At 37.7% G+C, this 19,540-nt stretch overlaps 2 protein-coding genes and 1 pseudogene across 2 annotated transcripts; all 3 read right to left on the bottom strand.

The window, feature by feature from the left end:
* Positions 1–315: 315 nt before the first annotated feature.
* On the bottom strand, positions 316–3,474 carry LOC125220478 (putative L-type lectin-domain containing receptor kinase S.5; annotated as a pseudogene).
* A 1,927-nt stretch (positions 3,475–5,401) lies between these two features.
* On the bottom strand, positions 5,402–10,070 carry LOC125223267 (leucine-rich repeat receptor protein kinase HPCA1-like). The gene is made up of 19 exons (XM_048126335.2): positions 9,931–10,070; positions 9,634–9,754; positions 9,491–9,562; positions 9,325–9,399; positions 9,185–9,256; positions 8,945–9,106; positions 8,791–8,865; positions 8,616–8,687; positions 8,470–8,535; positions 8,321–8,389; positions 8,169–8,243; positions 8,025–8,096; positions 7,810–7,944; positions 7,246–7,724; positions 7,006–7,161; positions 6,783–6,919; positions 6,498–6,717; positions 6,125–6,360; positions 5,402–6,035 (listed from the first exon to the last, which is right to left on the bottom strand). The coding sequence occupies exons 1-19, from the start codon at positions 10,025–10,027 to the stop codon at positions 5,559–5,561; spliced, it is 2,868 nt and encodes a 955-aa protein (XP_047982292.1). The 5' UTR covers positions 10,028–10,070; the 3' UTR covers positions 5,402–5,558.
* A 2,717-nt stretch (positions 10,071–12,787) lies between these two features.
* LOC125218572 (leucine-rich repeat receptor protein kinase HPCA1-like) lies at positions 12,788–17,960 on the bottom strand. Its single transcript, XM_048120259.2, has 19 exons — positions 17,732–17,960; positions 17,139–17,259; positions 16,996–17,067; positions 16,823–16,897; positions 16,666–16,737; positions 16,426–16,587; positions 16,274–16,348; positions 16,091–16,162; positions 15,940–16,011; positions 15,789–15,857; positions 15,630–15,704; positions 15,486–15,557; positions 15,265–15,399; positions 14,701–15,179; positions 14,454–14,609; positions 14,237–14,373; positions 13,870–14,089; positions 13,496–13,731; positions 12,788–13,406 (listed from the first exon to the last, which is right to left on the bottom strand). Exons 1-19 carry the CDS (start codon positions 17,823–17,825, stop codon positions 12,933–12,935), a joined length of 2,868 nt encoding a protein of 955 aa, XP_047976216.1. The 5' UTR covers positions 17,826–17,960; the 3' UTR covers positions 12,788–12,932.
* Between the last annotated feature and the right edge of the window lie 1,580 nt (positions 17,961–19,540).

The following is a 19,540-nucleotide window of genomic DNA, read 5'->3' on the forward strand; positions in this document are numbered from 1 at the left end:
ATTTGCTTTATATGTACTGTTTTATTTTATCACTTTATTGTTGGTATTGTATACTTATAAACCAAAGGAATTTCTTTTCTGTTAAGCTCACACAGTATTACTATATTTAACACTATATTAGATGACATATAGGTTGAAGCCACATTTGATTCAAAAAAAAAGTCACAGCGAAAGATAACTAATTTAATTGTTGGAAAGTAATAGCTAATCCGCATTATAAATCGTTATAATAAGGTCTAGAATGAATCTTATTTCGAGTAGTAATAAAATTTCTAAAAGAGTTTTGGCAAAGTTCTCTACAAAAAAATTTTGGGCCTAGTTTTGCCCTAGCCTTGGGTCCACGGCCTCCAGCAGCAGCCCATCACGATGCGGAGACCAGACCCAATCTACCAGCAGCTGGTACCCGCTGATCATGGCCCCGGGCAGCCTCCCGCACACTAGCCCTAGCACCACGGCGCCAAACGCGTAAACGTTTGACTGTTGCGTAGCCCTGCCCATGCAGGAGTGCTCGGGCGTGATGTACCCCATGGTGCCTATTACCTCCCCAGTTTCCGCATAGGATGTCTCCCCATTGTCGAGCGCCCGGGCTCGGCCGAAGTCACCGAGGTGGGCGTCAAAGTTGGAGTCAAGCATAATGTTGCTCGCCTTGACGTCGCAGTGCACCACCCTTTGTTCATACTCGTTGTGGAGGTATTGCAGAGCGGAGGCTACGCCGGATATGATATTGTAGCGGAAGTGCCAACCCAACGACTCCACGTCCGGCCGTACAAATAGGTGCTTGTCTAGGCTATCGTTGGACATGTACTCGTACACCAACAGGAGCGTCCTAGACTTGTGGCACCACCTAGATAAATAGACGACAACATGAGATTTTTAATACTAACGTATAAAATATTAAATTTAGAAGAAAATGTGTTTTCGATGCATATTTATAATTAATTAATATGCTATGCTAAAAATGATGATGAAAGGCCTGCGGGCTGCGATCTATTAACTTGTTTAGCAACAGTTCATACATACGCAATAGACGACAAATATGTGGAGATTTGGACACGTGGATGCATTTGTGGCATGCAATAAACATAATTGGATTACTAGAATTTGAATTTTGAACAAACAAACATGATACGTACCGAGTAACTTGACAAGATGGCAGTGGCGGAGACAGTTGATGATGGTGAGCTCCGCCAAGAAATCGTCCTGCCCTTGAAGGCTCTCTCTAGAAAATCTCTTGGCGGCGATGTCGAGATTCTCCTTGGGCAAGTTCCCCTTGAAAACCTGGCCAAGTAGGTTCCTCTGGTCGAAGTCATTGGTAGCCTTGTTCAACTCATTGAACTTAAACTCCACTGGCGTTCCAAGAAGGCTCCGCAGCACTGCCACTAGCTTCGGATTCGAAATAGCCCCCGCTTCCGCCAGTAGTATACCAACACCACCGCGCCTAGCACCAGCAACACCGCCGCCCCAATCCCCGTCCCTAGCCCAATCACCAGCAAGCTCGTGTCTTCATCCAAGTGGTAGACGGTCAAGTTCTACCTTAAAACACAGTTCACATGCGTGCCGCAAACCCGAAATACAAGTCCTGACCAACGTGTTCCGTCAGACTCAGATCATACGATATTACCACCTTCCCACTCCACCTGCTCTGCGATGTAGACCTGGATGCGCCCACCACCGCCGTAGTCGACCCAAACATTGTGGAATTTCGGCGTGGGTGAAGAAGCAATGGTGTGTTGTACAGAACCAGAGGCTTAACCACCGCCACATATATGATGCTGTCGAGATTCAAACCGAGGTGGTTATCGTCCGGATCGAAGCTTTGCTTGGAGGTGTCGAGCTCCACGGCGACTAATCTATTCGTGGAGTTGCCGTCGGTGAAGGCGTTGGTGAGTCCGAGGTACCTGCTGGTGCTTCGGGGTGGGGGGCCAGTGAGGTCGGGGACGATGACGAAGGCCAGGCCTCTGCCTTGAGTTCCGTTATCTATGGGGAATATGTTGATGAAGAAGGATGTGTTGAGGAGGGTTGGCGAGCTAGATCTTCCGAGAGGCAAAAACTCCTGTTAATTCATAGATTCAATTGGAAATATTTGCTTATTAATAGTAACTTACTATCATTAAAAGATGACCGATAATTTTTTGGATGACATGAAATCTGCACGAATCCGACACGAAATATGTACGAATCCGACACGATTCTGTTGGGTTGGAACCCGTTAAGAACCCGATGATTTCAGGATGGGTTGGGTTTGACCTTATTGAGTTGGGTCGATATTGGGTTGACCCGATAGCGACCCAATCCGTATGATTTGTCAGCCCTATTATTGATGGCATATAGGTTGAAGCCACATTTGATTCTAAAAAAAGTCACAATGAAAGATAACTAATTTAATTAATTGTAGCAAAGTAATACTAATAGCTAATCTGCATTATAAATCATTATAATCAGGTCTAAAACGAATCCTATTTCGAGTAGTAATAAAATTTCTAAAAGAGTCATACTTTGTCAAATTATTAACAGATCAATTGCAAATAAAATCACTGACTTTTATTGATCTAACTTGCCTAAGGATGGAACCGATTAAGCTAAATAAAATGGTTGTATCATGATTAAACTAAAACTGATGTAATTTTATATTACTACATGCATATGTATACATAACAATTTTGACTATTGGATTAATCCATGACTTTAATATAATTAATCTCACTTCTTGGAAGGGGGAGTATAGTAGACTTGTAGTGGTTCTGGAGGTAGCTAAACCCAAATTATGTGGATGATCTTGGAGATAAATTATTTGGATTACTTTAAGATTGATTAATTACACATATAATGGAGATAAATAATGTTGATTAATGAGCATATAATAGGTATATATTGTGCATTTAGTGGCTAAATATAGAGGATTAATAGGTGTAACACCCATCTTTCTTACTTGCCCTTTTAAAACGATTCGAAGAACTTCGACATTTATAATGCGTGTCATTTTCGGTTTACCGTGGGATTAAATGAAATGTTTGATAATATGTACTTTTATCTAATCGAATATTAGATTTTTCGAAATACAAATAGATATATATGATTATTTCTGAATGATCAAAGGTCGATACATGTTTATGAAACTCCTTAGTAAATGAATAAGAAGTAGTATAAAACTACCCCATGAAAATAGAACTAGCGTTTTTGCAAAGTTCTCTACACAAAATTTTCGGGCCTCTTCTTCTTCACAAACCCAAAACATCTTCTTCTTCGGCTCACGCTAAACTCGGGCCGGCAGGGACAGAGCCAGAAATTCTTAGCACGAGGGGCAAAAATATACATAAAGATAATTTAAACATTCTAGAAGGGGCAATTAGTAGAAGATTAATATAAAAAATTCTATAGAAAGTTATACATATATAAAGGTAGTTATACCTGAGCAGGGGCATTTGCCCCATCTAGTATATAACTAGATCCGTCCCTGCGAGCCGGTAGGCCCATGATCACCAACCACTCCCATAGTGAACAAGTAAAGCTGATTAATCTCATAGTGTGCCAAAATCAACAACTTGCTCAAACAAAGAAAATGATAAAGCAATACCTCGGTAAATTAGGATCTTGCTTTTCTCGGAGAAACAATTGATAAATTGCTAACCCAAATCACCTTCTCCAACTAGCTATTTATGAGAGGAGTACTTGTGCTCTAGGCAAGAAACAAAAAAATGTTTTAATTAAAGTTAGGGAGTATATTTTTGGTGGGACTTAAAGTTAGGGCCAAAAGAATAAAAGAAAAAGAGAAGAGAAGCTTGGGCCTTGACCGATGGATTTGGGAGCATAATGTTGGGTTTCTTTTTGGAGCTTGGGCCATTATTACTAGAGGTGGCCACGGTTCGGCACCACCAGTTACGGTTTTGAAAATTGCTAAACCGGAACCGAATCGCAAGGGTGTTTTGCGGTTACGATTCCAGTTCCAAAACCGCCGGTTTCGGTATCGGTTCCAAATTGCCGGTTTTTTGCGATTCCGGTTTGGAACCGCCCGGACCGGTGGTTCCGTCACAATTTCGGTTCAAAATTTTTTGAACCTGAACTGAACCACTGTTCTAAAATCGACGGTTTCGGTTCGAGTAAATTCTCACGGTTTCGGTTTGGAACCGTGATCGGCGGTTACGGTTTTGATTTTAACCGCCGGTTCAGTAAACCTTGGGCGGGTCCAATTATTACAGTAATTGGTTGAGCTATGATTTAATTAGTGTGATGGACTAATTTTAATTTGTTTTAGGCTGATGATTCATAATAATTAACTAGCTTGCTACTAAACTTTTGGGCCCATGAGGATTAACATGTTGGACTAGTTAATAATTCCAACCCAACAATATTAAGTTCCGGAATTAGTTGGCATCCCGAAATGTAAGTCAAAGAAACTAATTCTCGAGTTAGTTATTTAACGCAACTAATTAAATCTCTTGAATTTTAAAGGGGAAAATGAATTTAAACTTTCATTAAGTGTAATCAAAATTCAAGAGGGAAATCTTCATTTTGGATTAGAATTAATGAAATGGAATTCCTTTTTTGCCGCAATTTTTGCCGCAATTTTTCGTTTGATTTCTGTGCACAAATTTTTAAACACAACCACCTTTCATTTCAGTATAGTAGTTATAATCTTAACGTTAGATTTCACTATTCCAAATAATAAAGCAAATAATAATATAAATGAGTCCCACATTCCACTATCACCCACTTCAATTATTAGTTATATTCTAATTGAAATATTATTTTTTTTTCTACTACGTTTTCTCATGTCGAGTAAGACCGAGTCAAAGATTATCGACTAAGGAATTAAGCTTTTGAGGCGAGAATTTCTTTCTAAAATATGAACTTGCCTTTTTAGCATGATTATATGAAAATTATGCCTTATATATGCTTTTGTAATGCCATATTTTGTTTTATGGAATACCTATCTGTTTGGCTATGCCAATTATGTTTATTCGAATTTGGGTCTCACTAGGACCGCAAACTCTACTCGGACTAGTGTACACATATAAAGATCGTGAGTTAACTTTCGAGTTGAACGGTCCAGTGACCGTCGTAGAATGTGGCCACATTCTCGGTTCATGTACGTTTCAGATATGGTATCTATGATGAACTTAGATTGCAATCGACTTTACGAACAAAATACTTTAGTGACTCGGGCCTTTTAAGTTAAAACCTCGAGATCACTCAATTGTGGTTGACAAAATACTTTTACGAAAGTTATATTTTTCAGCAATGTTCCCACCGAGTATATCAAGTACTCAGTCCTCCTGCATGTCTTTTCTAAACGTGCAGGTTAAGCATGGATGAGGGGTGGCAGTGTTGAGAAAGAGTTGACAAATAAGATAGCTTTAAGATGTCCAGTAAATTGTGTCTCCATACATAATTTATTGTCTTGAACTCTTCCGCTGCAGTTCTTTTGTTCTAAGATAATCAAATCTCAATGTCGATACTCTTGATTCATTTCGTTATGAACCCCTTGAGTTTGCTGTGAAAGCCAGTTTCAGTCTTACCTGTCATATCTATGTTTATTTTCCCTTTAACCTTTATATTAGTCACGTTGAGTCAAACTTACTATTACTAGTATAGTTTCCACCGTAAGAAAAGAGGCTTTGGTTACTATAAGGATGGTTAGAGCCTTTGCTGTGTCCTTCATAACTTGCTGAGGTTGAGGCTGATTCAGCATTAGGATTATACCCTGCAGCTTCCATGATGTTCTCTATCTCTTTAACCACCTCACTCATATGTGGCCTGCTCTCGCCCGACTCATGAACACACCTCAGAGCTACGTCCACAAATCTCTCCACGCTTCTGGGAGACGGGCTTGAGGCTACTATCGGGTCAAGAATGCCCTCGAGGTTATACATTTCCTTGCCAGTATCCATGGCCTGCTTCACTTCTCTAACTATGTACTTCCCCTTCTCAATGGGACTTCTTGCAGTTAGAAGCTCCAAGAGCAGCACCACGAAGCTGTACACATCGCTCTTCTCTGTCAGTTGTTGTGTCATGTAGTATTCGGGATCCAGATATCCCTGAGTTTAGGAAGGAAGGATAATATTTACATTGATTTTCAACTTGAGTATTCATATGAAAAATAAGAGTAAGTCTTGCAGTATACTACCATTGTGCCTTTAACTTGAGTTGTGACATGACCCCTTTCAGGTTCATTCATAGGCTTAGAGAGACCGAAATCTGCTACTTTGGCATTTAGTCTCTCGTCCAATAAGATGTTGTTTGATTTTATGTCTCTGTGTATGATTGGAGGGTTGGCTAAGTCATGCAGATATTGGATCCCTCTGGCTGCTCCAAGGGCTATTTTCAGTCTCCTCATCCAATCTAATCTGATTCCTGACTTTCCTGTAAAGATATAGTACTATTATTCAATAGTTTTCCTTTTTTATATGAGGTGATCACCAACCTATAAGCTGAATATAAGAGGCAGTTTTACTGTGCATTTATTTCAAGATTAAGCTATGTTGAGAATGAAGAAAAACCTGAGAGACTATCCTTCAATGTGCCATTCGCGATAAACTCGTAAACCAGCATTTGTTCACCCTGATCAAAACAAAAACCTACTAGAGACACAACATTCTTGTGATGAACCCTTGACAGTAGCTCGATTTCAGTTTTGAACTCGAGGCCACCTTGCATGGATCCTTGCTGAGCTCTTTTGATGGCAATGAGTTGTCCATGCGGTAGGGTTCCTCTATATACCTGACAAAACAGTTGACACAATTTACAACTCATGTTTTTAAGAAAAAAGAAAATAAAGTAGACACCTTTCCATATCCTCCACTTCCAACATCATTGAGTTCTGAGAAGTTATTTGTGATTCTCTTGAGTTCTTCAAATGAGAAGCTCTTTGCTCCTTTCAGCTGTGGAACTCCACCGCTGTTCGCATTTGAATCCCACGCAGCTGCACATATATATGAAGAAGTAACATCTTACAACTGCTGAGCTTAAAGAAGAACAAAAATCAATACTATTGGATCTCAAATATACCAAAAGGATCGTTCCTTCTGTCAGCTGTATCAGCTCTTTTCCTCTGCCGGTAAGCATAAACTCCCGCCATGAGTAACAACAGCACTAGGACGCTGCCACCAGCCGCAGCTCCTATGATGATACCGGAGCTTGACTTCTTTGATGAAGCTTGCAGTCCTAAACAAATTTTGCAGAAATCAGAATAAAACAAGGTAGTAACAACCGATGATCTCTTAAAATATATGCATTTTGGAAACTTACCAATAAAATAAGGATAGCTGTTGGCAATGAAGTAAAAGGGACCATATTCCTTTGGTGGTTTGTAGGTTTGGTTGCTTAGCATAAATCCAATAGAAGAGATCCCTGTTCGATTGAAATGGTCTTGGCCAGATGGGAAAACTTGCAGGCTGAGCAGCAGGTAGTTATCTATATTCTTCGTTGGATTGCTGAGAGAAATAGAATCTATAGGAAGACCATGTGACTTAAATGAGGCCGTCATGTTTTTATGAAGATACGCAAAAATGCTTGAGTTCCCGTAGTTGGAGAAGGATGGAGCGCGGAAGAAGAGTGTCCCCATGTATGGATATGCACATTTACAACTGGGGCTGAAGACTCTATCTTCAGTGCAGGGCTGAGGATTGCAATTCTCTAATGGCGTTGTGTACATGGGGGCAGACTGCTCGGGAAACTTGCAGTAGCTCTGTGTCTCGTCTTCATGACAGATCAGGTTTCCCACAAGTCTGCAACATGCAAAGGAAAAACACAACAGCAGAATTATCATCAAGATATGGGAAATAGCATCTTTGAGAGGTGTGGAAATTTTACATGATTTGGAAATGAAGACCGGCTTGTTGTGTGAAGGCATCAATGAAATTGTCCTCCAAATCAATCAGCTGCAGTTGGCTGCTGGGGTTGGGACCAATGGTCAAGGTGCCATTGATCCGATTGTACCTCAATTTGCTGATTTGGAATAAGGAGTTATATATGATGTTGATGGTTGGAGATGATAATCAAATATACTAATTGAAAAGGTAACTTACACAGTCTGCAGCTGGGGAAGGCCAAACATGGAAGATGGAAGTGGGCCTTGAACTTGTGTCATTTCCATTATCCTGCGCATTTCAAGGACATATAAGATATTGTCGAGAAAGACCAGTCACACACTTAGTCAGGGAAAAACATACAGTGAAGTTAAAGACTGCAGAGATGAAAACCACGGAGGCACATCAGTTGCATCAAACGAGTTATTGCTCAGGTCCCTGCAATGTTTTCGAGACTTCTCCATAAGTACTACGCTACAATAGCCGTTGTCTATAACTAAATATATGTGACTTACACATAGTTGAGTGAGTCCATGCCAGTTAAGTTTGGCAAAACACCAGTCAGCTTATTAGTTGCCAAGAACCTGAAATTGTGCCATTGGTTTTCACCTCTCACAGATAGGAACGAATATGAAGTCGAAAGCTAACCATTTTTTTTACTTACAACTCCTGCACATGTGTGAGATTGTTGAGATTTTCAGGCCCACTTAAAGAATTTCTGTCAAGCCGCCTGTGCAAACAAAAGGATCTCTCTAAGCAAAGAGACCTCAAAATAATGAAGGAAAAAAAGGTTATGTTTATGTTACTTACACAACCTCCAGAGCCTTCACAAGGCCTAGTGTGGAGGGGATGTCTCCGGTAAGCTTATTGTTCTCAAGAAGCCTGCTCGAATAAACATTATAAGGAAAAAGCAAAACAATGCTTACATCATATGTACAATAATCACAAACTATGCTTCATTTTTGTGACATTGTGATGTACTTACAAATGTATAAGGGTCATATTTGAGTTGAAGAGCCTAGAGGGAATCTCACCGGACAACTGATTCCCTCCGAAATGGCTGCGTAAGATTGGCATATGCATATTCAATATGTTGAAGCATAGGAATTTTACAAACATATGCATAGCAGAGAACTTACAAGTGCTTTGTTTTGAGAAGCATGTCAAGACCGGGTGAAGTTCCATTAGAAACGGGGATCGTTCCAGTAAGTTTATTATCAGCTAAGTCCAGCCAATAGAGATGTGATAGCTTGCCAATTTTACGAGGTATCCCTCCAATGAAACCGTTTGAGTTAAGTGAGCTTCGCTTCAATGGAAAAAGCATAAGATGGGAAGTGCTAAAAAAAGAAGAAATAATATTTAAGATAGTCTGTTCTTACAGGTGTACCAGCTGCTGCAGAGATCCTATTGAGGGTGGAATTGGACCAGAAAATCCACAACCTACGAGTATCCTGCAATTCATGTAGTTTTAGTTTCTTAAAAAATTGGCGATTCATAAAACGTTGTGTTGTACTCTTACAAGCTCGTCAACTTCTTCATATCTCCTATGGCTTGAGGAAGAGGTCCAGTCATTTCTTTGTTGTATGACAAATCCCTATATGAACCATCATATCCATATTTATATCAACAGTGTAAAATAGTAACACGCATGAGTAAAATAGAAGTTATGGGAATGAAACACATACAGTGTCTGCAGCTCTGATATTTTCACAATGTCTGATGATAACTGGCCACTTAAGTTGATGGTGGCTAATGTACTGAAATTTGCAGATAAAGGTGTGAGAACATATAACTATCTATGCATACAACGAACGAGAGGAAAACTTACATAGAGATGACGCGTGTGTTGGCGCAGCTGATTCCTTCCCAACCCAATCCACAAGGATCAGACCCTTCCCAATTTGGTGGTGTGTTTTTCCAGATGCTTTTCAGAGCCTGCAGCCCAGCAACTGCACTAAAAAGATCAAATCCACTTCTTTTAACTTACTGTTGAAAATTTTATCAACATAAAACATGTTTCTTTCTTCAAAGGAAACATGCTTTTCAAGATTTGAAGCTAATATGAATACAAAATATGCAATAGATATGAAAAAAGATTTCCCTACAAAACTTGCAAACTACGTACGATCATCGGTATCTGTGATCGCTGCCGTATCCAATGCTTGGAGCAGCAAGGCAGCCAGCAATAGTAAGATTGAGAGATGAATTTTCCCAGCCATCATTCCAGATTGCTACACAACAAAAACTAATGTAGACCACCAACTATGAATTTTGGCTTGGATGCTTGAAAAGAATATGTAAAGAGAAACTTTCACAAGTTGACATTTTTCACAACATGGACTTGTTCTTCAAAGAGTTTGTGTTCCTATCAACTTATATTTTGCAGGAAACCGTCTGTTAATCTTATTTTATTTGTTCACATCATCATACAATAATATAACTATGTCTCTACTTAATTACATAAGTCTTATTCAATAATATAAGATCCAATTTTTATAATTATAATAAAATAGCTAGCATTTTAACTTAGAAATCTTATAAAGCATTTATAGTTTTATACGTACCGTATTATTTTTTGTAAAAAACTTTATTTGAAATCATTCTACCTTTTTTATTTGAAAATATTTTAAGATTATTTAGTGGTTTATTTTGGTACTCTACTTAATGTATGAATGTTTTTATTTGGACTAAAATACCCCCAATCCATAGAAGTATTTTTATACTTTATCAACTCATTTATGATTAGATCAATAACACTTGGTGGTTATTACCAATTTTTATGGTTCATCTTATTTCAGTGCATTCACCTAAACATTGAAATTAATTCTTGGATGGATCAATAACATATTTAAGTAATAAAAATGTGAGTGAACTACATTAAAAAATCCCTAATGTTTCCGTTTGTGTCACTGCAGGCCCCTAGGAAAAAAAATAGCCCATATAATCCTAACTTTAAACATAATCACATATCTTGTTTTTTCTGACTAAAATGCCCTTAATCCCTAAAAAGGCATTTTTGTCATTCCATTATATTGTCAGAAACTTCTTATATAATTTTCTAATAAGTTCTGGTACTTCATGCGTAGTTAAAATTTTATCATTATATACACTTTCTAATTTTTTTATAATATACATATTTATCATTAACCGCATTAATTAATATGAAAATAATAAAATGAGACCCTTTCTCCCTTATAAGACTCATTTTATGATATTTTTTTAATGTTTTCTATTTTCCCTAATTTTTATTTGTTTTTTACCTTGATTTATCGATCGATTTTATTTATTATGAAAGTATCATATTTTGCAGTATTAATTTATAAATTTACATTGTCTTAATTTCAGATACTATTATTAATAAACCCTATATATTTATATGATGTTAAAAATCTCAGTTGGAACTAAATTAAAATTCTTAATAACATATCAATAAATATAAAATTATCTTAAAGTTAGGCTTAGATTAACAAATTAGTTCGATGATATATAATGAAATAATATTTTAAATGTCAGTGTTTTCAAGAAAATAATTATTGTATCATTTGATTAAATATGAAATACTATTTTTTATTCTATGTATTATTGATTCAGATTTTATTTCATAAATAACTTCATTTTTCCATATTTTTTTGTTGTTTCTAAATGAATTTCCTACATGATATAAGTAGTATATATATTGTTACCACTAACTAGAAATAGAGGAATATAAGAAGTTTTTTTGTGTAGAAATATTGACAAAACTTTAATCACGTATGAAGTACCAAAACTTATTAGGATATCACATAAGAAGTTGCTACAGAAATGTGACATAATTCTTAGGGTGTCTCCACCGTCGCCCTTCCCGTTCGCCCGTCGCCGACGAGCGACCGGACGTCCGCCGTAGGGAGCGGGAAGGGCGCCCACGCCCGTCCCGAGTGCCCGTCGGATGGGCTCGCCCCTCGCATCGACGTCCTACCTGACGTTCGCCACTGTGGCGTGGGTAGGACGTCCCACCGAAAATTATTATTATTTAAAAAAAAAAAAAAAATCTATAAATACGGCTCGTGTCGAAATTTTAATTCCGTAAATTTTAATTTTAATTGTGAAATTTTTAATTTTATTGCGGAAAGTCCTAGTGGGGAGTCCTAGTGCAATGAGAAGTCCTAGTGAAATGGGAAGGGCTAGTGCTAACGTGGCAGACAATTTTTGTGGGAAGGGCTAGTGGAGGTCCTAGTGGGAGGGGCGCCACCGGAGACACCCTTATGTCAGCGAATTTAGGGATTGCCAAAAATGCCCTTCAGGGCATTTGGGCATTTTGGTCCGAAAAATGGCTACAAATATACGATATGTGATTATGTTTAAGGTTAAGGTTGTATGAAGATATTTTTTTTTCCCTAGGAGCCTGCATTGACACAAACGTTTGGGATTTTTTACGTAGTTCACTCTAAAAATTTCTCCATACATAATATCATAGTTTTGCATCTGAAAAGGGTCCGAGAATTTCGATGTATATATGTATCTTAACAGTACATAGATAAAATCATCACCAAAACAAACTTTATCTTTGTTTGTATGTTAACCTTAATGATGGATGGATCAAATAAATATAACAGCAATAGTTCAGTGCTCGTATAGCTACTTTAATTCCAGTATATCAAGATTGATAGAATCATAAAATTATAAATTGTGAGTGAGTTCATCAGTAGTACTAATGAAAGTTTAGAAAATAAAACTACTTTAAATGCAAGAGAGAGAGAGGGGGAGAGAAATTAAAGTGTGCAAACATAATTGAGTTGATAATGAAAAGTATAAAAATGTCCTCCTTGGGGCCATTTTACTCTAAAAAAATGAAAAACATGCAAACATCAAAGTCCAGAGATCGCAAATGATATTTTTAAAGTCCAAGGACCGCATACGTGCAAATGGCAAAGTTCATGGACCATTTTTGTAGTTAACTCAACGATAAAATATTGTATTGCTTCAAAACTGCAATCTCTTATCAGTTATCAAACCAAAAAAAATGTGTACAGCAATTTGAACAATTCTTTCAAACAAACAACGCTGCTAGAAAATGACAAGCTAAATAGAAAGCCTTGTATTTTAACACAAATTTACAGAAAATCAACGGATTTTGATCATAATGTAATCCTACTTAGGCTCCAGCATTGAAGGGGGATAGTTTCCACTGTAAGCAAAGAGGCTTTGATTACTATAAGGATGGTTAGAGCCTTTGCTGTGTCCTTCATAACTTGCTGAAGTTGAGGCTGATTCAGCATTAGGATTATACCCTGCAGCTTCCATGATGTTCTCTATCTCTTTAACCACCTCACTCATATGTGGCCTGCTCTCGCCCGACTCATGAACACACCTCAGAGCTACGTCCACAAATCTCTCCACGCTTCTGGGAGACGGGCTTGAGGCTACTATCGGGTCAAGAATGCCCTCGAGGTTATACATTTCCTTGCCAGTATCCATGGCCTGCTTCACTTCTCTAACTATGTACTTCCCCTTCTCAATGGGACTTCTTGCAGTTAGAAGCTCCAAGAGCAGCACCCCGAAGCTGTACACATCGCTCTTCTCTGTCAGTTGTTGTGTCATGTAGTATTCGGGATCCAGATATCCCTGAGTTTAGGAAGGAAGGATAATATTTACATTGATTTTCAACTTGAGTATTCATATGAAAAATAAGAGTAAGTCTTGCAGTATACTACCATTGTGCCTTTAACTTGAGTTGTGACATGACCCCTTTCAGGTTCATTCATAGGCTTAGAGAGACCGAAATCTGCTACTTTGGCATTTAGTCTCTCGTCCAATAAGATGTTGTTTGATTTTATGTCTCTGTGTATGATTGGAGGGTTGGCTAAGTCATGCAGATATTGGATCCCTCTGGCTGCTCCAAGGGCTATTTTCAGTCTCCTCATCCAATCTAATCTGATTCCTGACTTTCCTGTAAAGATATAGTACTATTATTCAATAGTTTTCCTTTTTTACATGAGGTGATCACCAACCTATAAGCTGAATATAAGAGGCAGTTTTACTGTGCATTTATTTCAAGATTTAGCTATGTTGAGAAAGAAGGAAAAACCTGAGAGACTATCCTTCAATGTGCCGTTTGCGATGAACTCGTAAACGAGCATTTGTTCACCCTGCTCGAAACAAAAACCTACTAGAGCCACAACGTTCTTGTGATGAACCCTTGACAGAAGCTCGATTTCAGTTTTGAACTCAAGGCCGCCTTGCATTGATCCTTGCTGAGCTCTTTTGATGGCAATGAGTTGTCCATTTGGTAGAGTTCCTCTATATACCTGACAAAACAGTTGACACAATTCAGACTTATGTTAGTAAGCATGAATTACAAGATTTTCAATCCATTTTTAGAATGGAAAATTTAAATCTTTACAAGTAAAGATTTTAAAACTCATGTTTAAGAAAAAAGAAGATAAAGTAGTCACCTTTCCATATCCTCCACTTCCAACATCATTGAGTTCTGAGAAGTTATTTGTGATTCTCTTAAGTTCATCAAATGAAAAGCTCTTTGCTCCTTTCAGCTGTGGAACTCCACCGCTGTTCGCATTTGAATCCCACGCAGCTGCACGTATATATGAAGTACATCTTACAAATGCTGAGCATAGAGAAGAACAAAAATCATATATTGGATCTCAAACATACCAAAAGGATCATTCTTTTTGTCAGCTGTATCAGCTCTTTTCCTCTGTCGGTAAGCATAAACTCCCGCCATGAGTAACAACAGCACTAGGACGCTGCCACCAGCCGCAGCTCCTATGATGATGCCGGTGCTTGACTTCTTCGATGAAGCTTGCAGTCCTAAACAAATTTTGCAGAAATAAGAATAATACTCCTACAAATTAGCAAAAACAGATGATCTCTTGAAATATTTGCATTTTGGAAATTTTACCTGCAAAATAAGGATAGCTGTTGCCAATGAAGTAAAAGGGACCATATTCCTTTGGTGGTTTGAAGGTTTGGTTGCTTAGCATAAATCCAATAGCGGAGATCCCTGTTCGATTGAAATAGTCTTGGCCGGATGGGAAAACTTGCAGGCTGAGAAGTAGGTAGTTATCCATATTCTTAGTTGGATTGCTGAGAGAAACAGCATCTATAGGGAGGCCATGTGACTTGAATGAGGCCTTCATGTTTTGCTGAAGAGACGCGAAAATGCTTGAGTTCCCGTAGTTGGAGAAGGAAGGAGCGCGGAAGAAGAGTGTTCCCGTGTAAGGATATGCACATGTGCAACTGGGGCTGAAGACTCTATCTTCAGTGCAAGGCTGAGGATTGCAATTCTCTAATGGCGTTGTATACGTAGGGGGAGAAGGCTCGGGAATCTTGCAGTAGCTCTCTGTGACGCCTTCATCACAAATCGGGTTTCCAACAAGCCTGCAACATAGGAAGGAAAATCTCAGCAGCAGAATCATCATCAAGATATGGGAGATAGCTTCTTCGAGAGTGATGGAAAAGTTACACGATTTGGATATTAAGGCCGGCTCGTTGTGTGAAGCCATCAATGAGATTGTCCTGCAAATCAATCTGGTGCAGTTGGCTGCTGGGGTTGGAACCAAAGCTCAAGGTGCCATTGATCCGGTTGTTCTTAAATGCGCTGAATTGGGAAACGGAGGTATCTATGATTATGATGATGATGGTTTGAAATGATTATCAAGCATACTGACTGAAAAGGTTACTTACACAGTCTGCAGCTGGGGGAGGCTAAACATGGAGGGTGGAAGTGGTCCTTGAAGTTGTGTCTTCTCCATTATCCTGCGCATTTCAACGATGTATAAGATAATGTAGAGAAAAACCAATCACGAACTTAGTCAGGAAAAAACATACAGTGAAGTTAAAGATTGCAGAGATGAAAACCACGGAGGCACATCAGTTGCATCGAACGAGTTATTGCTTAGGTCACTGCAATGAATTCAAGACTTCTCCATTAGTACTATACTACTACAATACATCATTGTCTGTTACTACTAAATATATGTGACTTACACATAGTTGAGTAAATCCATGCCAGTTAAGTTTGGCAAAACACCAGTCAGCTTATTATTTGCCAAGAACCTGAAAATGTGGAATTGGTTTTCACCTTTAGAGACGGGAACGAATATGAAGTCGAAAGCTAACTGTTTTTTTATCTACTTACAGCTCCTGCACACGTGTGAGATTTTTGAGGTTTTCAGGAACCGACCCACTTAAAGAATTTCTGTCGAGCCGCCTGTGCAAGCAAAGGATCTCTCTAAGCAAGGGAACCTCAAAATAATGAAGAAAAAAAAGGTTATGTTTATGTCACTTACACAACCTCCAGAGCCTTCACAAGGCCCAGCGTGGAGGGGATTTCTCCGGTAAGCAGATTGTTCTCAAGAAGCCTGCGCGAATAAACATTATCAGGACAAACCGACAAAGCAATACAATGCTTTCATTATATGTACAATTACCACAAACAATGCTTCATTTTTGTGACATTGTGATGTACTTACAAATGTATAAGGGTCATATTGGAGTTGAAGAGCCCAGAGGGTATCTCACCGGACAACTGATTCTTTCCGAAATGGCTGCATAAGATTGGCATATGCATATTCAGTACGTTGAACATAGGAATTTACAAATGTATACATAGCAGAGAACTTACAAGTGCTTTGTGTTGAGAAGCATGTCAAGACCGGGTGAAGTTCCATCAGAAACGGGGATCGTTCCAGTAAGTTTATTATCAGCTAAGTCCAGCCAATAGAGATGTGATAGCTTGCCAATTGTAGGAGGTATCCCTCCAATGAAACCGTTTGAGTTAAGTGACCTTCGTTTCAATGGAAAAAGCATAAGATGGGCAGTGCTAAAAGAAGAAGAAAATATATTTAAGATAGTCTGTTCTTACAGGTATACCAGCTGCTGCAGAGAGCCTATCGAGGATGGAATTGGACCAGAAAATCCACAGCCTACGAGTATCCTGCGATTCATGTAGTCATAGTTTCTTAAGAACGAGTCTTCCTTATAAAATTTACATGTCATAAAATGTTGTGATGTATTCTTACAAGCTCGACAACTTCTTCATATCTCCTATTGCTTGAGGAAGTGGTCCGGTCATGCCTTTGTTGTACGACAAATCCCTATACGAACCAACATATCCATATTGATATCAACAATGTAACATACTAACACACATGAGGAAATAGAAGTTATGGAAAATTGGAGATGAAACACATACAGTGTCTGCAGCTCTGATATTTTCACAATGTCTGATGATAATTGGCCACTTAAGTTGATGTTGGCTAATGTACTGAAATTTGCAGATGAAGGTGTTAGAACATATAACTACCTATGCTTTCAACGCACGAAAGGAAAACTTACATAGAGATGACACGATTGTTAGCGCAGCTGATTCCTTCCCAACCCAATCCACAAGGATCAGACCCTTCCCAATTTGGTGGTGTGTTTTTCCAGATGCTTTTCAGAGCCTGCAGCCCAGCAACTGCATAAAAAAGATCAAATCCACTTCTTTTAACTCACTGTTGAAAATTTTATCTTAAGATCCAATATAAGTACAGCTCCCTTTCTTGAAATACCAATATAACATTGTAAAAAATGAAAAAAACCGATCTCTCTTTCTCGCTCTCTGCAAAGATACGTACTTCGTTGTAGTACTAACATATTTTGAACATGAGGAACTGAACTCCTTAAACTAAGATTACATCCTTAAACATCTGTCTCTCTCTTTCGATAGATAGATTGATAGATTGATAGATAGATAGATAGATAGATAGATCATATCGTATTAGCTCTAGTCTCTAGAAACATATTCTAAGCTACCAAGACCCCCTAAAGTGAAGATCACAGTAGCATATGTTTCTTCACAGGAAACATGCTTTTGAATGATTTGAGGCCAATATACATACAAAATATGCTGAAAATAGATTTTCCTATAGAAGTTGCAAACTACTTACAATCATCGCTATCTGTCAACGCTGTTGTATCAAACAACTGGAGCAGCAAGGCAGCAAGCAGTAATAAGATAGAGAGATGAAATTTCCCGGCCATCGTTCCAGATTATTACACAACAAAGAGTAATGTAGACCACCAACTATAAACTTTGGTTTGGATGCTTGAAAGGAATGTGCAAAGAGAAACTTTCACAAGTTGACATTTTTCACAACATGGACTTGTTCTTCAAAGAGTTTAGGTTCCTATCAACTTATATTTTTCAGGAAACTGTCTGTTAATCTTATTTTATTTGTTCACATCATCATACAATAATATAACTATGTCTACTTACATAAGTCTTATTCAATTATGGAGATTGTAGATACATTTGAGCTGAGTAATAAAAATATCTTTAGAATTTCAAATAAGTGGGGATATTTTACCTATGTCAAAATTTGTAAATATACAATTTTTATAATTATAATAAAATAGTAGGAGCATTTTAACTTAGAAATTTTATAAAGCACTTTAGTTTTATTCGTATCGTATTATTTTTTACTTATAAAATACTTTATTTGAAACCATTCTACCTTTTTTATTTTGAAATTAGTTTAAGATTTAGTGGTTTGTTTTGGTACTCTACTTAATGTGTGAATGTTTTTATCTAATTGATTTATTCGTCTGACTTTATCAGATTTATATTAAAATTAACATGATTTTGATTAGATAAAAAAAATATATTGGATCATCTCGTTCAAAATTCTGACTCCGATTATCATAAATTACTAATAATAAACTTGTTTGGGTAGCTTAATTGGGCAAGTTGGGTCCTTTGAACAATATGAAACAAAAGCCACACGCATTGAGACTTGGTAAGAAAAGTTGTATTCAATCAACTTTTATTTTGTATATAAATATAGTGGTTGTTGAAAATGAGCTGTGAACATTAACTTGATTTTATTTTATTAGCATTAATGTCACGTCGTAGTGTCTAACTCTTGGTATGTTTCATTTTTGAATTTTCATTGTCTTTGTATTCATATGCACCAGATAATTACATAGATAAAAAAGAAAAAGATTCTTAAGATTTTGAGTGGATTGGCGGCCCCGATTAATTAAAATGACTTGATTAGTCAAATTGCACCCCATAAGTTAAATTATTTAAATCATGTGCGTCTGATCGACACACCCCTATTCCACGCTCATCCATTTCTCAACTTGATTATAACCAACTGCGACTTTTCATAAACCCAAACTTTTAAATATAGTACCATCCAAATTTATGACAATATTACACCTATATTTAATTAAATACCAATTCAATATGCTACAGTGCTACAAAACTTTTTAAATATTTCATGCATATTTCAATCTTCCAATTCGAGAAAAAAGGGAAAGGAAACATTGTTATGGCTTGAAATGGGATGTGGTCGCCTCGATTACCCACTTCCGTCATGGCTTAAAAAAACTGACTGAACTATGGTACAGTAGGTAGTACTCCCTCCGTTTCATAGTAATAGGGGCGTTTTTCTATTTCCGTCTGTTCCATAGTAATAGAGTCATTTCCCTTTTTAGTAAAGTCAACACATTTTTCTACACCTACTTTATTCTCTCTTACTTTTTTCTATCTTCATTTATCTACCTTTTTCATTTTTCACTTTATTCTCTCTTTACTTAACTCACCTAACACAATTTTTCTTAATCTCCGTGCCGAAAAGTTTTGCCTCCATTACTATGGAACGGAGGGAGTACTATATTTCAAGGTTCTATACTTTCATTGATAAACATTTGTGGAACCAATACTTAGCAAAATATTTTTTGCATTCTCCAGA

This window comes from Salvia hispanica, chromosome 1 (genome assembly GCF_029641045.1).
Source record: "Salvia hispanica isolate PSC_SH4W2 chromosome 1, Shi_PSC_v1, whole genome shotgun sequence".
Lineage (NCBI taxonomy): Eukaryota > Viridiplantae > Streptophyta > Magnoliopsida > Lamiales > Lamiaceae > Salvia > Salvia hispanica.

Coding starts and splice junctions, on each gene's coding strand:
- LOC125223267 (XM_048126335.2), bottom strand. CDS start 10,027: ATGATGGCTGGGAAAATTCATCTCTCAATCTTACTATTGCTGGCTGCC. Junction 9,755..9,930: donor GATCACAGATACCGATGATC/GTACGTAGTTTG, acceptor TTTTTAGTGCAG/TTGCTGGGCTGCAGGCTCTG. Junction 8,390..8,469: donor CTCACACATGTGCAGGAGTT/GTAAGTAAAAAA, acceptor GCACAATTTCAG/GTTCTTGGCAACTAATAAGC.
- LOC125218572 (XM_048120259.2), bottom strand. CDS start 17,825: ATGGCCGGGAAATTTCATCTCTCTATCTTATTACTGCTTGCTGCCTTG. Junction 17,068..17,138: donor AACAATCGTGTCATCTCTAT/GTAAGTTTTCCT, acceptor TGCAAATTTCAG/TACATTAGCCAACATCAACT. Junction 16,738..16,822: donor ATGAAGAAGTTGTCGAGCTT/GTAAGAATACAT, acceptor CATGAATCGCAG/GATACTCGTAGGCTGTGGAT.